Source organism: Diorhabda carinulata, unplaced genomic scaffold (genome assembly GCF_026250575.1).
Source record: "Diorhabda carinulata isolate Delta unplaced genomic scaffold, icDioCari1.1 Dcau_22, whole genome shotgun sequence".
In the NCBI taxonomy this organism is placed as follows: domain Eukaryota; kingdom Metazoa; phylum Arthropoda; class Insecta; order Coleoptera; family Chrysomelidae; genus Diorhabda; species Diorhabda carinulata.
The window spans coordinates 39,375-51,204 of NW_026613967.1; the positions used below are offsets into that span (position 1 = coordinate 39,375).

The window sequence follows — 11,830 nt, forward strand, 5'->3', positions numbered from 1 at the left end:
AAAGTTCGTTTAAAGAAAATTTAATCAGTCAATCAATCTATTGTAATAATTATAATTTGCTACTACCATCATTCAATATCTAAAATGAAATATACGCGGATTCCAATATTGAAATTTGATATTTTTTTCTTATATTTAGTATGTCGGAAGATTTTTATTGAAAAATACTCATAATAATATATATTAGTTACGAACATATAGTAGAAACGTGTAGCGCAAGTCAGGGTAGACATGTCACCATTCAAATGATAATTGCGGTATTATTTCAATTGGTTTTCATATTTTTAAATATTGGTCATTATTGTGAATAGACACGTTTCTATTTACGTTCATTGTATTTTAAGAAGGACTTTTATTTAATTTCGAAATTATATCTAAAGTGCTAAGCATCGTCGGAAATAAATTTTTAACCATTTTTAAGTGGTACTTTTTTTTAATAACAAACGTTATTAGCCGTTATTAAATTATAGTAAAACCTCGGCGAAAGTTCGAAGTATACCTTAGTTAGTTCTTCGTCAATTTTTTTCATTACATTCGATTCGAAAATCTCGAGGAAACCAAGGTTTTTGAGGTTGGTTTGGTTTATGAGGTTCGTTTTTTAACTTAGTTCTATTCGTTCGTTCAGTCTTCCGTCCGCTTCATTTGAATGACTACTCTTGTAACTCATTACACGCGGAAAATTAAAAGTCTTTTATACTACTAAGTGTATATATAGAGGTGAAATTTTATATAACGAAATATAAAACTACATCCAATATTTTTTTTTCTTTTTTTCTTTATATCAGTTTAGTGTAGTTTATCGACGATATAATAACACACAAGGTTGTTAGTAGTTATGGCGGATATAGAAAATCAAACTTCGGTTGTAACCGCAACGTCTGCGTCTAATTCACCGCAGGTTTCGTCGTCTCCAATAAATAAAAAGGAAAAAAAAGCTAAAAATCCTAGGACCAAACCATCTCATCCACCGACTTCGGAAATGGTAAACAATGCGATCAAAGGTTTAAAGGAACGCGGAGGCTCATCTTTACAAGCAATTAAAAAATACATTGCTGCCAATTACAAAGTTGATGCAGAAAAAGTAGCGCCATTCATCAAAAAATATTTGAAAGCATCTGTAGTATCGGGATCTTTGGTACAAACTAAAGGTAAAGGAGCTTCGGGATCATTCAAGTTAGCTTCGGCAACTTCAACTGGTGGTACTTCGGCTAAAACGAATGCTATTGACAAAAAGAAAAAGAAAACAGCCGCTTCTACTACAGGCGTAACTAAATCCAAGAAAATTGTAACAGCAGCAAAACGAAATGCTATTATTGGAGGAGGAGTAGATAAATCGAAAAGTATTAAGAAATCTAATAAAGGCAAAAAAACGACAGGTACAGCAGCGGCGGCATCCTTAAAAACTTCGACGACAACAACAACACCGATTACTGATAAGAAAGGCGTTAAAGTTGCCAAAAAAACGGACAAAAAATCTTCGGCCAAAGGAGGAGTCGCCGCCGCCGCCGCCGCCTCCAATACAGCCAGTGCCGCATCATCCGAAATTAAAACGAAGAATCCTACTAAAGCAAAAAAATCCAATAAAGGCAGTCCCACGAAAAAGCCGAAAGCACCAAAACCGAAAACTGCGAAAGCAGCTGCTAGCAGTTCCTCTCCTAAAGCAAGAAAAGCCGCCGCCGCTCCTAAAAAGAAGAAATAAAAAGAATATTTTTTTTCTGACAGAAAGATAGTACAACAATCGAGAAGTATTATCGGACTGATGATGGGTACGACGACAATCGACAATAATAACAAATGGCCCTTATCAGGGCCACAATTTTTTCATTTATTTATGAAGAAAATGAAAAACAAATGTGTTTGTTTTGATGAAACAAGAATTTTTTGAATTTCGTTTCAATAATTGATATGTTATATTATATAAAATATTTTCATCGATCGATGTAATTGTAGGTTGTTACCTTCTAGATTTGTCTCGACCTACCTAGGATATAGTAGATATAATGTGTTTTATAAACATTCAATTATTATATGTCGATATTGTCTAAAATTTGTTAGTTAAAAATAATAATTTTTCTCTATTTCGTGTGTGTGTGTGTGTGTGTGTGTGTGTGTGTGTGTGTGTGTGTGTGTGTGTGCGTGCGTGCGTGCGTGCGTGCGTGCGTGCGTGTGTCTTCTTTATCCAATCAACAATCACATCTTCCTTTTATATTTCAATGTTTTCAAACGAACACCTATGTTTATATTAAGATATTATACTACTATCATAAATGTTAAATTATTTGTGGTTCTGAAAAGAACCGTTTTTACTTACTATATATATATATATAAAACAAAAAATCTATTATCAAATAGATAAAATGTAATTCTATAAAAAAAAAAAAAAAATTTTTTTTGTATTTATGCTCGTTCTCCGCGAATTCTTCTAGCCAATTGGATATCCTTGGGCATAATGGTGACTCTTTTAGCATGAATGGCACACAGATTAGTATCTTCGAATAGACCTACCAAATAAGCCTCACTAGCTTCCTGGAGAGCCATAACCGCTGAACTTTGAAAACGTAAATCTGTTTTAAAATCTTGTGCTATTTCACGAACTAATCGTTGAAATGGCAATTTTCTAATAAGTAATTCGGTACTCTTTTGATAACGTCTTATCTCACGAAGAGCTACTGTACCTGGCCTATAACGATGAGGTTTTTTTACTCCTCCAGTAGCTGGTGCGCTTTTACGAGCGGCTTTCGTCGCTAATTGTTTACGAGGAGCTTTCCCTCCAGTCGATTTTCTAGCCGTTTGTTTAGTACGAGCCATCTTATTTTTTTTTTTTTTTTGTAAGTATACAAGAAATTTCAATATACTAAACCGCTATAGCAGCTTGATACACACACAATGAATGAGATAAATTTATTTATGACCTTCTTTTATAGCTTTGCCCAACATTACGGAGTACTAATCTGGGATTGGTGCGTACTTTTTCTAATGGGCGGAGCCGATAGGTATTATAAAGAGATTAGGGAAAATTCTTAGGTCAGTATTTTGAAGTCTTTTCGAAGTTATCATCGGATTGTTTTAGTAGGTATATAGAAAAAACAAAACAAAAGAAAAATAATGACCGGTCGTGGAAAAGGTGGTAAAGGACTTGGAAAAGGGGGTGCAAAACGACACCGAAAAGTTTTACGTGATAATATCCAAGGAATTACCAAACCTGCTATTAGAAGATTAGCTAGACGTGGAGGAGTAAAACGTATATCGGGATTAATTTACGAAGAAACTCGTGGAGTTTTGAAAGTGTTTTTGGAAAATGTTATTAGAGATGCCGTAACATACACTGAACATGCTAAAAGAAAAACGGTAACGGCTATGGATGTTGTTTATGCTTTAAAACGTCAAGGTCGTACTTTATATGGTTTTGGTGGTTAATTTTCATTTTTCATATGTGAAGTAGAAGAATATGTCCTCTATTGCATTTCCATAGCATATGTATATATAAAAAAAAAACGGTTCTTTTCAGAACCACAACATAATTTGCTTGAATATGAAAATTTAAAAAAAAAAATAAATAAATAAGTAAGTAAAAAAAGAACTTACACATTAGTTTGTTCTCTTATATATAAGAACAACCTCGCATTTATTGATACGCACATACATACTACATACATGTATACATAATAGATAAGAAAATAAGCGAGTAGAGGAACTTTTATTTATTTTTATCTCATTATTTACAATTTTTGTTTCTAGTACGAACGTTTCTATTAACGATGTTAAAAATAGTCACATAACCACAATTTCAGTTATTATTACAGATGATAAGTTTTCTTATATATCAGGGCATTTTTTTCTTCTTTTTTTTTTATCTAACAGTACACGTTACACGAGAATCTCTTCTATCTCAACCAAAAAAAAAAATAGAGAAATCAACGAATCAATAAATCTATATATATATATATATATATATATATATATATATAAAATGATATATCTATATTATAATCTCTTTCTATATATATATATAAAAAAAAATAATTGTGGCCCTTAAAAGGGCCGGTTTATGCATATGTATGTATTTCGATAAAATAAAGAAAAATAATATAATGAATAAAGAATTAAGCTTTCTTTTCTGTCTTTTTCGGTAAAAGTACAGCTTGAATATTGGGAAGAACACCACCTTGTGCGATGGTTACTCCAGACAACAATTTATTCAATTCTTCATCGTTTCTGATAGCTAATTGTAAATGCCTTGGAATTATACGGGTCTTTTTGTTATCTCTAGCAGCATTTCCTGCTAATTCGAGTACTTCGGCTGCCAAATATTCCATAACAGCTGCCAAATATACTGGAGCTCCGGCACCGACTCGTTCTGCATAATTGCCTTTTCTCAACAAACGATGTATACGTCCTACAGGAAATTGTAATCCAGCTCGGTTTGAGCGAGACTTTGCCTTTCCCTTTACTTTACCACCTTTACCACGTCCAGACATATTTTTTTTATATTTTCTTTTTCCAAAAAAAAAAAAAATAGAACTCAGTCAATTGATAACTATGAAGCAACCGATGCGACGAAACTAACTGTTAAACAAAAAATTTAAAACTCGACCTATCTATTTATATTAACATGCCCTACCAATGAAATTATAGCAAACGCGCAAACGTAGAAGGGCGGAGCCTATTACAATTACGTACGTTGATATAAAAGAGAGGAAAATTGTGCGTGCTGTAAATACTGATACAGAGAAGTATTAACGCCCAATGCAAAATGGGCAACCACACCGGAAAGATCACCACGCAATCAGTGGATGATTTCAATAAAATGAAGATGCTCCTGAGCGAGCACAAAGAAATAGAGTGGTACACGTACGCACTCAAAGAGGAAAAAGAAAGAAAGCTAGTGATTAAAGGACTAGCAGTCAACACCCCAGCACCGGAAGTAGAAACCGAGCTGAGGGAAATAGGATTAAAACCGAAAAAAGTATGGCAATTGACTAGCTATACGCAAAAAAATCAAGATAACACCAGGAAATTACTACCAATATACATGGTAGTTATCGAGCCTGCAGAAGAGCAGGCATACAAAAATCTTAGATATCTCTGCCACACGAAAATAAGTGTGGTAGAACAGAAAAAACACGACGGACCTGTACAATGCTACAGGTGCCAAGGATTCCATCACGGACAGAGCACGTGCAACATGGACGTGCGCTGTGTAAGATGCGCAGGAGAACACAGGGCCGCGGACTGCACCCTGAGCAAGACCGAGAAGCCGAAATGCAGAAACTGCGCAGGTGACCACCCAGCCAACTACAGGGGGTGTCCGAAAAATCCCAAAAAAGAGGAAACAAAAAAACCAACAATAAAAACCACGATCCCAGGAGTCAGCTACGCCCAAACGGCCAAGAAAACGCCGACAGCCTCAATTCCTCAAAAACAACAAGGAACGGGCGAGATATTGAGTATGCTGCAAAATATGCAGGCACTCATAGCGACATTAATAGCCCAACAAGTCAAATAAAATGACAAACAACCTTCCTAGTCAAATAAAGATCGGCTCGTGGAACACAGGAGGACTACGAACAAACCAAAACACCATGGGAGTGATCTTGGAGGAAGAAGATTACGATATCTTCGCTCTACAAGAAACAAAATTGCCAGGTGACACACACAGATTCACCTGGCCAGGCTACAACGTTTATAGAGACGATATAAACGGACGCTCCGGAGGCACAGCGATCTTAGTAAAAAAAGAGTTGTGCCAACACCGAATAAATTCACCGGACGGACTACTTAGCATGGAGGCGACAATAGTAGTCATTAAAACATCATACGGCGATATTAGAATAATATCAGCATACGTAAGGCCTGAGACTACAATACACGAGGAAGACGTGCTAGCAGTACTCCCAGATGGTAAAAAAGGCATAATCATAGGAGATCTAAATGCCAAGTCCCCTGCATGGTACAGCACAAGAAGAAACAGACAAGGAAGAAACTTGGAGAAGATCATAGAAGATCACCCATCCTATCAAGCGATAGGACCAGTAAGACCGACACACTACCCACCAAATGGAGGAAGGCCCGAGGTTATAGACATCGCCGTGTTGAGAGACATGACGATGCCTGTAGAAATCCGGATCATAGACGGCGGCGACGCTCATTCACCAATCGTCGTCACCATCGGTAGCGGCAACAGACAAGCAGGAAGAACCGTGAGAAAAACCAACTGGGAGAAATTCAGAAGGCTAACAGGACAGCTGTTAGGACCAATCACGGAAATAAAAAGCAAGGAGATGCTAGAAGAACAGGTCTGTTTCTTCGAAGAAGCACTATCAGAAGCGATAGAACGAAGTACCACAATGACCGTACCAGACAAATACGGCAGATTCAAAAATATAAGCGACGATCTGAGAAATCTGATTAGGGAGAAAAACCGAATAGCTAGAAGAGCCCAAAGAACGCAAAATCCAGAAGAAAGGAGGAGAGTGAGGGAAATGAAACAGGAAATTCAAGAACAGTTACAGGAGCACAGAAGCGAGGAATGGAACAGAAGGATAAACGAACTAGATCCGCAAAAACCCGGATTATGGAACATATCTAAAGTCTTAAGAGAAGAAAGAAAACCAATGCCCCCAATACACGGAAGCAACGGGATGGCGTATACAGACAAAGAGAAAGCAGAAGAGCTGAAAAACACGATGGAACTTCAGTTTACACTGAACGAACATCCCGACGAAGATATGGACCTCTCAGACACGATAGAAGAAAACATCAACGAATACCTAGAAGACGAGGACGATCAAGAAACCCTAGGATTCGCAACACCGATGGAAGTGAAAGAACTACTCAGGTTCGCATCAGCAAGGAAGGCTCCGGGAATAGACGGAATCACGAACAGAGCGCTGAAAAACATGCCAAAAAAAGGTATGGCATACCTTTCGAACATAATAAGTGGCATGTTGAAGACAAAACACTTTCCATCGAGATGGAAACAAGCAGACATTATCATGCTGAGAAAACCCGGGAAAGACCCCACTTTCCCCCAAAACTACAGACCGATAAGTTTGCTACCTGCCATGAGTAAAATCGCAGAGAGAGTGATACTGAGGATTCTGAACGAACAAACAAAGACATTAAATACAATACCAGAGGAACAATTCGGCTTCAGGAAAAACCACAGCACCGAACAACAAATCTTGAGACTAGTAGAATATACTACTCAAGGTTTCAACCAGAAAGAATCCACAGGGGTAATCTTCCTAGACGTAAGCAAAGCCTTCGACCGAGTATGGCACGAGGGCTTGCTTTACAAGATGAAAGAGGCAGGATACACAAAACCGCTCATAAAACTCCTGAGCACGTACCTCAAAGACAGGAAGTTTCAGGTGAAGGTCGCAAACGAAAAATCGGAGGTCGGAGAGCAGCAGGCGGGAGTACCGCAAGGAGCGGTACTATCACCAATGCTGTACAACATATACACAGCAGACATCCCGAAAATTGAGAACACCTTGACAGCGCTATATGCGGACGACACTGCAATAGCAACGAGATGCGTCAAGGTGAAAAACATCACGAAAAGACTCCAAAACGCTGCAAAAGAGATTGACGAATGGTGCAAAACATGGAAAATACAAGTCAACTGCGAGAAAAGCCAAGCAGTTCTCTTCAAGAAAAAAAGAAGCCACCAACCCGACCGGAAAATAAAAATTAACAACGAAGAAATCCAGTGGACAAAAAAGGCCAAATACCTAGGCGTAACGCTAGACCAAAGTCTCACTTTCAACGAACACGTGAAAAACACTGTCGACAAAGTGAGACAAGCGAGAGCAAGACTATGCGGATTAATCGGTAGAAAAAGCAAGTTAAAGACGGAAACAAAACTCAGATTTATCAGGAGTATAATAATACCGATTATTACGTACGCCTCTGTTGCCTGGGGACATACTTGCAAAACAAACAGAAAGAAACTACAGGCTCAACAAAACATAACGCTGAGACAAGCACTAAATGTTCACTGGACAACAAGTAGCGAGGAAATATACGGAGAAACGGGACCCGAAAAAGTATTAGACATCATGGACCAAAGGGCAATAAAGCTATTCGAGGAGTTGGCAACACACCCCAACGAAGAATTAAGGGAAATCATAAAATACAATAAAGAAGACTACAAGAAATACAAGAGGCCCAGAAAACAATTGGATGGATAGGTAACGTAGGTTAAGGTAGGTTAGTAGTAGCAATAGGTTAGGTTAGTATAAAAAAAAAATACAAAAAACCAAAAAAAAAAAAAAAAAACACAAAAAACAAAAAAAAAAAAAAAAAAAAACACAAAAAACAAAAAAAAAAAAAATCTATCCAAATTCCTAGGTTTTCAGAGACAACCCACAAGAGGACACCCCCCGACACGGTAACTCCGCATTTCATAAGCAAGTGTAGAGTTATACATCGGGGACAGCTATAGAGAAGGCGAAGGACCACTCGGATTAGATCTTTCCGACCGGTTGTAGGTCGGAAAAGGTTTACCCGAGGCCGCGAAACACACACACACATTATGACGTCCAGACTATGAAGCCAAGAGAGTATAGCCAACAGGCTAATCTCTTAACAAAAAAAGATAGACATCCCAGAATCTCCCATAGAACTAAGGGGAGAGGAAGGATTCTACGCGCGAAACTGCGACGCGAAAGAGGATGAGGACCTGTCGGAATTGACAGGGGGTGGTTGGAATGTTCTTCTTCGCACCCACTCGCGGATTTATCCGGGAGTGGATGCTTAGAGGGACGGGATTTCTCACGCGCAAGTGTGTGTGTGTGTGTGCTGTAAATTCTAATTTTATCCACTTTTCGATAAATACGGTACGTTATCCAAGTGTTTCTATTATTTTTTTTTTTTAAAGAGAAATAATGCCACCAAAAGCTAGCGGAAAGGCAGCGAAAAAAGCCGGAAAGGCTCAAAAGAATATTTCGAAAGCCGACAAAAAGAAAAAAAGAAGGAGGAAGGAAAGTTATGCTATTTACATTTACAAAGTACTTAAGCAAGTTCATCCTGACACCGGTATATCGAGTAAAGCTATGAGTATAATGAATAGTTTTGTTAATGATATATTCGAACGTATCGCCGCCGAAGCATCCAGATTGGCTCATTATAATAAACGTTCAACAATTACAAGTAGAGAAATTCAAACTGCAGTGAGATTATTGCTTCCCGGAGAATTAGCAAAACACGCAGTCAGTGAAGGAACTAAAGCCGTTACCAAATATACCAGTTCTAAATAATAAATATAACACATCTACTATATTGACCGAAAATTTTTTATTTTATTTACTTAAATAATATCATCGACCAAAAAAAAAAAACGGTTCTTTTCAGAACCACAATACTATTTTTGTTATTTATATATGATAACAACGAACGAACGAACGACTTTAATTCAATTGAATTCTATTAAATATGAATAAAGATGATATTCCACTTAACTGAAAATTATATATATATATATATATATATATATATATATATATATATATATATATATATATATATATTATATAAAAAAACTTTCTAACGTCGCTTTTGTTTTAAAAAGTCTCATATACTAATTCATTGTCGGCTAAAGGAAAAAAAAACTCGACCGTCGGTAAAATAAAGCATACAAAGCGGTTGGTGTCGGTTATCGTTGGTTAAAGTAGTTTTTGTGGCTTCTTTGAAGTTTTGTTAAAAGTAAAAACACTCTTTTTTGTTCTTTCTAAATTGGTTTGAAATTTTAAATAAAATATGTTCATTTCCTAAAATAATATATTATACAATGTAAAAAAAATTGTCGGATAAAATATTAAATAATATTGTAATAGACAGACATATTTTGCGAATAGAGCAAAGTTCGTTTAAAGAAAATTTAATCAGTCAATCAATCTATTGTAATAATTATAATTTGCTACTACCATCATTCAATATCTAAAATGAAATATACGCGGATTCCAATATTGAAATTTGATATTTTTTTCTTATATTTAGTATGTCGGAAGATTTTTATTGAAAAATACTCATAATAATATATATTAGTTACGAACATATAGTAGAAACGTGTAGCGCAAGTCAGGGTAGACATGTCACCATTCAAATGATAATTGCGGTATTATTTCAATTGGTTTTCATATTTTTAAATATTGGTCATTATTGTGAATAGACACGTTTCTATTTACGTTCATTGTATTTTAAGAAGGACTTTTATTTAATTTCGAAATTATATCTAAAGTGCTAAGCATCGTCGGAAATAAATTTTTAACCATTTTTAAGTGGTACTTTTTTTTAATAACAAACGTTATTAGCCGTTATTAAATTATAGTAAAACCTCGGCGAAAGTTCGAAGTATACCTTAGTTAGTTCTTCGTCAATTTTTTTCATTACATTCGATTCGAAAATCTCGAGGAAACCAAGGTTTTTGAGGTTGGTTTGGTTTATGAGGTTCGTTTTTTAACTTAGTTCTATTCGTTCGTTCAGTCTTCCGTCCGCTTCATTTGAATGACTACTCTTGTAACTCATTACACGCGGAAAATTAAAAGTCTTTTATACTACTAAGTGTATATATAGAGGTGAAATTTTATATAACGAAATATAAAACTACATCCAATATTTTTTTTTCTTTTTTTCTTTATATCAGTTTAGTGTAGTTTATCGACGATATAATAACACACAAGGTTGTTAGTAGTTATGGCGGATATAGAAAATCAAACTTCGGTTGTAACCGCAACGTCTGCGTCTAATTCACCGCAGGTTTCGTCGTCTCCAATAAATAAAAAGGAAAAAAAAGCTAAAAATCCTAGGACCAAACCATCTCATCCACCGACTTCGGAAATGGTAAACAATGCGATCAAAGGTTTAAAGGAACGCGGAGGCTCATCTTTACAAGCAATTAAAAAATACATTGCTGCCAATTACAAAGTTGATGCAGAAAAAGTAGCGCCATTCATCAAAAAATATTTGAAAGCATCTGTAGTATCGGGATCTTTGGTACAAACTAAAGGTAAAGGAGCTTCGGGATCATTCAAGTTAGCTTCGGCAACTTCAACTGGTGGTACTTCGGCTAAAACGAATGCTATTGACAAAAAGAAAAAGAAAACAGCCGCTTCTACTACAGGCGTAACTAAATCCAAGAAAATTGTAACAGCAGCAAAACGAAATGCTATTATTGGAGGAGGAGTAGATAAATCGAAAAGTATTAAGAAATCTAATAAAGGCAAAAAAACGACAGGTACAGCAGCGGCGGCATCCTTAAAAACTTCGACGACAACAACAACACCGATTACTGATAAGAAAGGCGTTAAAGTTGCCAAAAAAACGGACAAAAAATCTTCGGCCAAAGGAGGAGTCGCCGCCGCCGCCGCCGCCTCCAATACAGCCAGTGCCGCATCATCCGAAATTAAAACGAAGAATCCTACTAAAGCAAAAAAATCCAATAAAGGCAGTCCCACGAAAAAGCCGAAAGCACCAAAACCGAAAACTGCGAAAGCAGCTGCTAGCAGTTCCTCTCCTAAAGCAAGAAAAGCCGCCGCCGCTCCTAAAAAGAAGAAATAAAAAGAATATTTTTTTTCTGACAGAAAGATAGTACAACAATCGAGAAGTATTATCGGACTGATGATGGGTACGACGACAATCGACAATAATAACAAATGGCCCTTATCAGGGCCACAATTTTTTCATTTATTTATGAAGAAAATGAAAAACAAATGTGTTTGTTTTGATGAAACAAGAATTTTTTGAATTTCGTTTCAATAATTGATATGTTATATTATATAAAATATTTTCATCGATCGATGTAATTGTAGGTTGTTACCTTCTAGAT

At 36.3% G+C, this 11,830-nt stretch overlaps 2 protein-coding genes across 3 annotated transcripts; both read left to right on the plus strand.

Moving 5' to 3' along the window:
* The first annotated feature begins 683 nt into the window (after positions 1-683).
* Positions 684-8,979, plus strand: LOC130903294 (histone H1-like). 2 transcript variants are annotated; one of them, XM_057815401.1, is made up of 2 exons: positions 684-1,580; positions 8,294-8,979. In XM_057815401.1, exons 1-2 carry the CDS (start codon positions 836-838, stop codon positions 8,353-8,355), a joined length of 807 nt encoding a protein of 268 aa, XP_057671384.1. In that variant the 5' UTR covers positions 684-835; the 3' UTR covers positions 8,356-8,979. The 2 variants fall into 2 exon arrangements, with proteins under 2 accessions (XP_057671384.1, XP_057671385.1); XM_057815402.1 differs by lacking the exon at positions 8,294-8,979 and having other exon boundaries at positions 834-1,196; positions 1,293-1,699.
* Positions 8,980-10,696: 1,717 nt separating this feature from the next.
* LOC130903304 (histone H1-like) lies at positions 10,697-11,562 on the plus strand. The gene is made up of 2 exons (XM_057815412.1): positions 10,697-11,059; positions 11,156-11,562. The coding sequence occupies exons 1-2, from the start codon at positions 10,699-10,701 to the stop codon at positions 11,560-11,562; spliced, it is 768 nt and encodes a 255-aa protein (XP_057671395.1). The 5' UTR covers positions 10,697-10,698.
* The last annotated feature ends 268 nt before the right edge of the window (positions 11,563-11,830 follow it).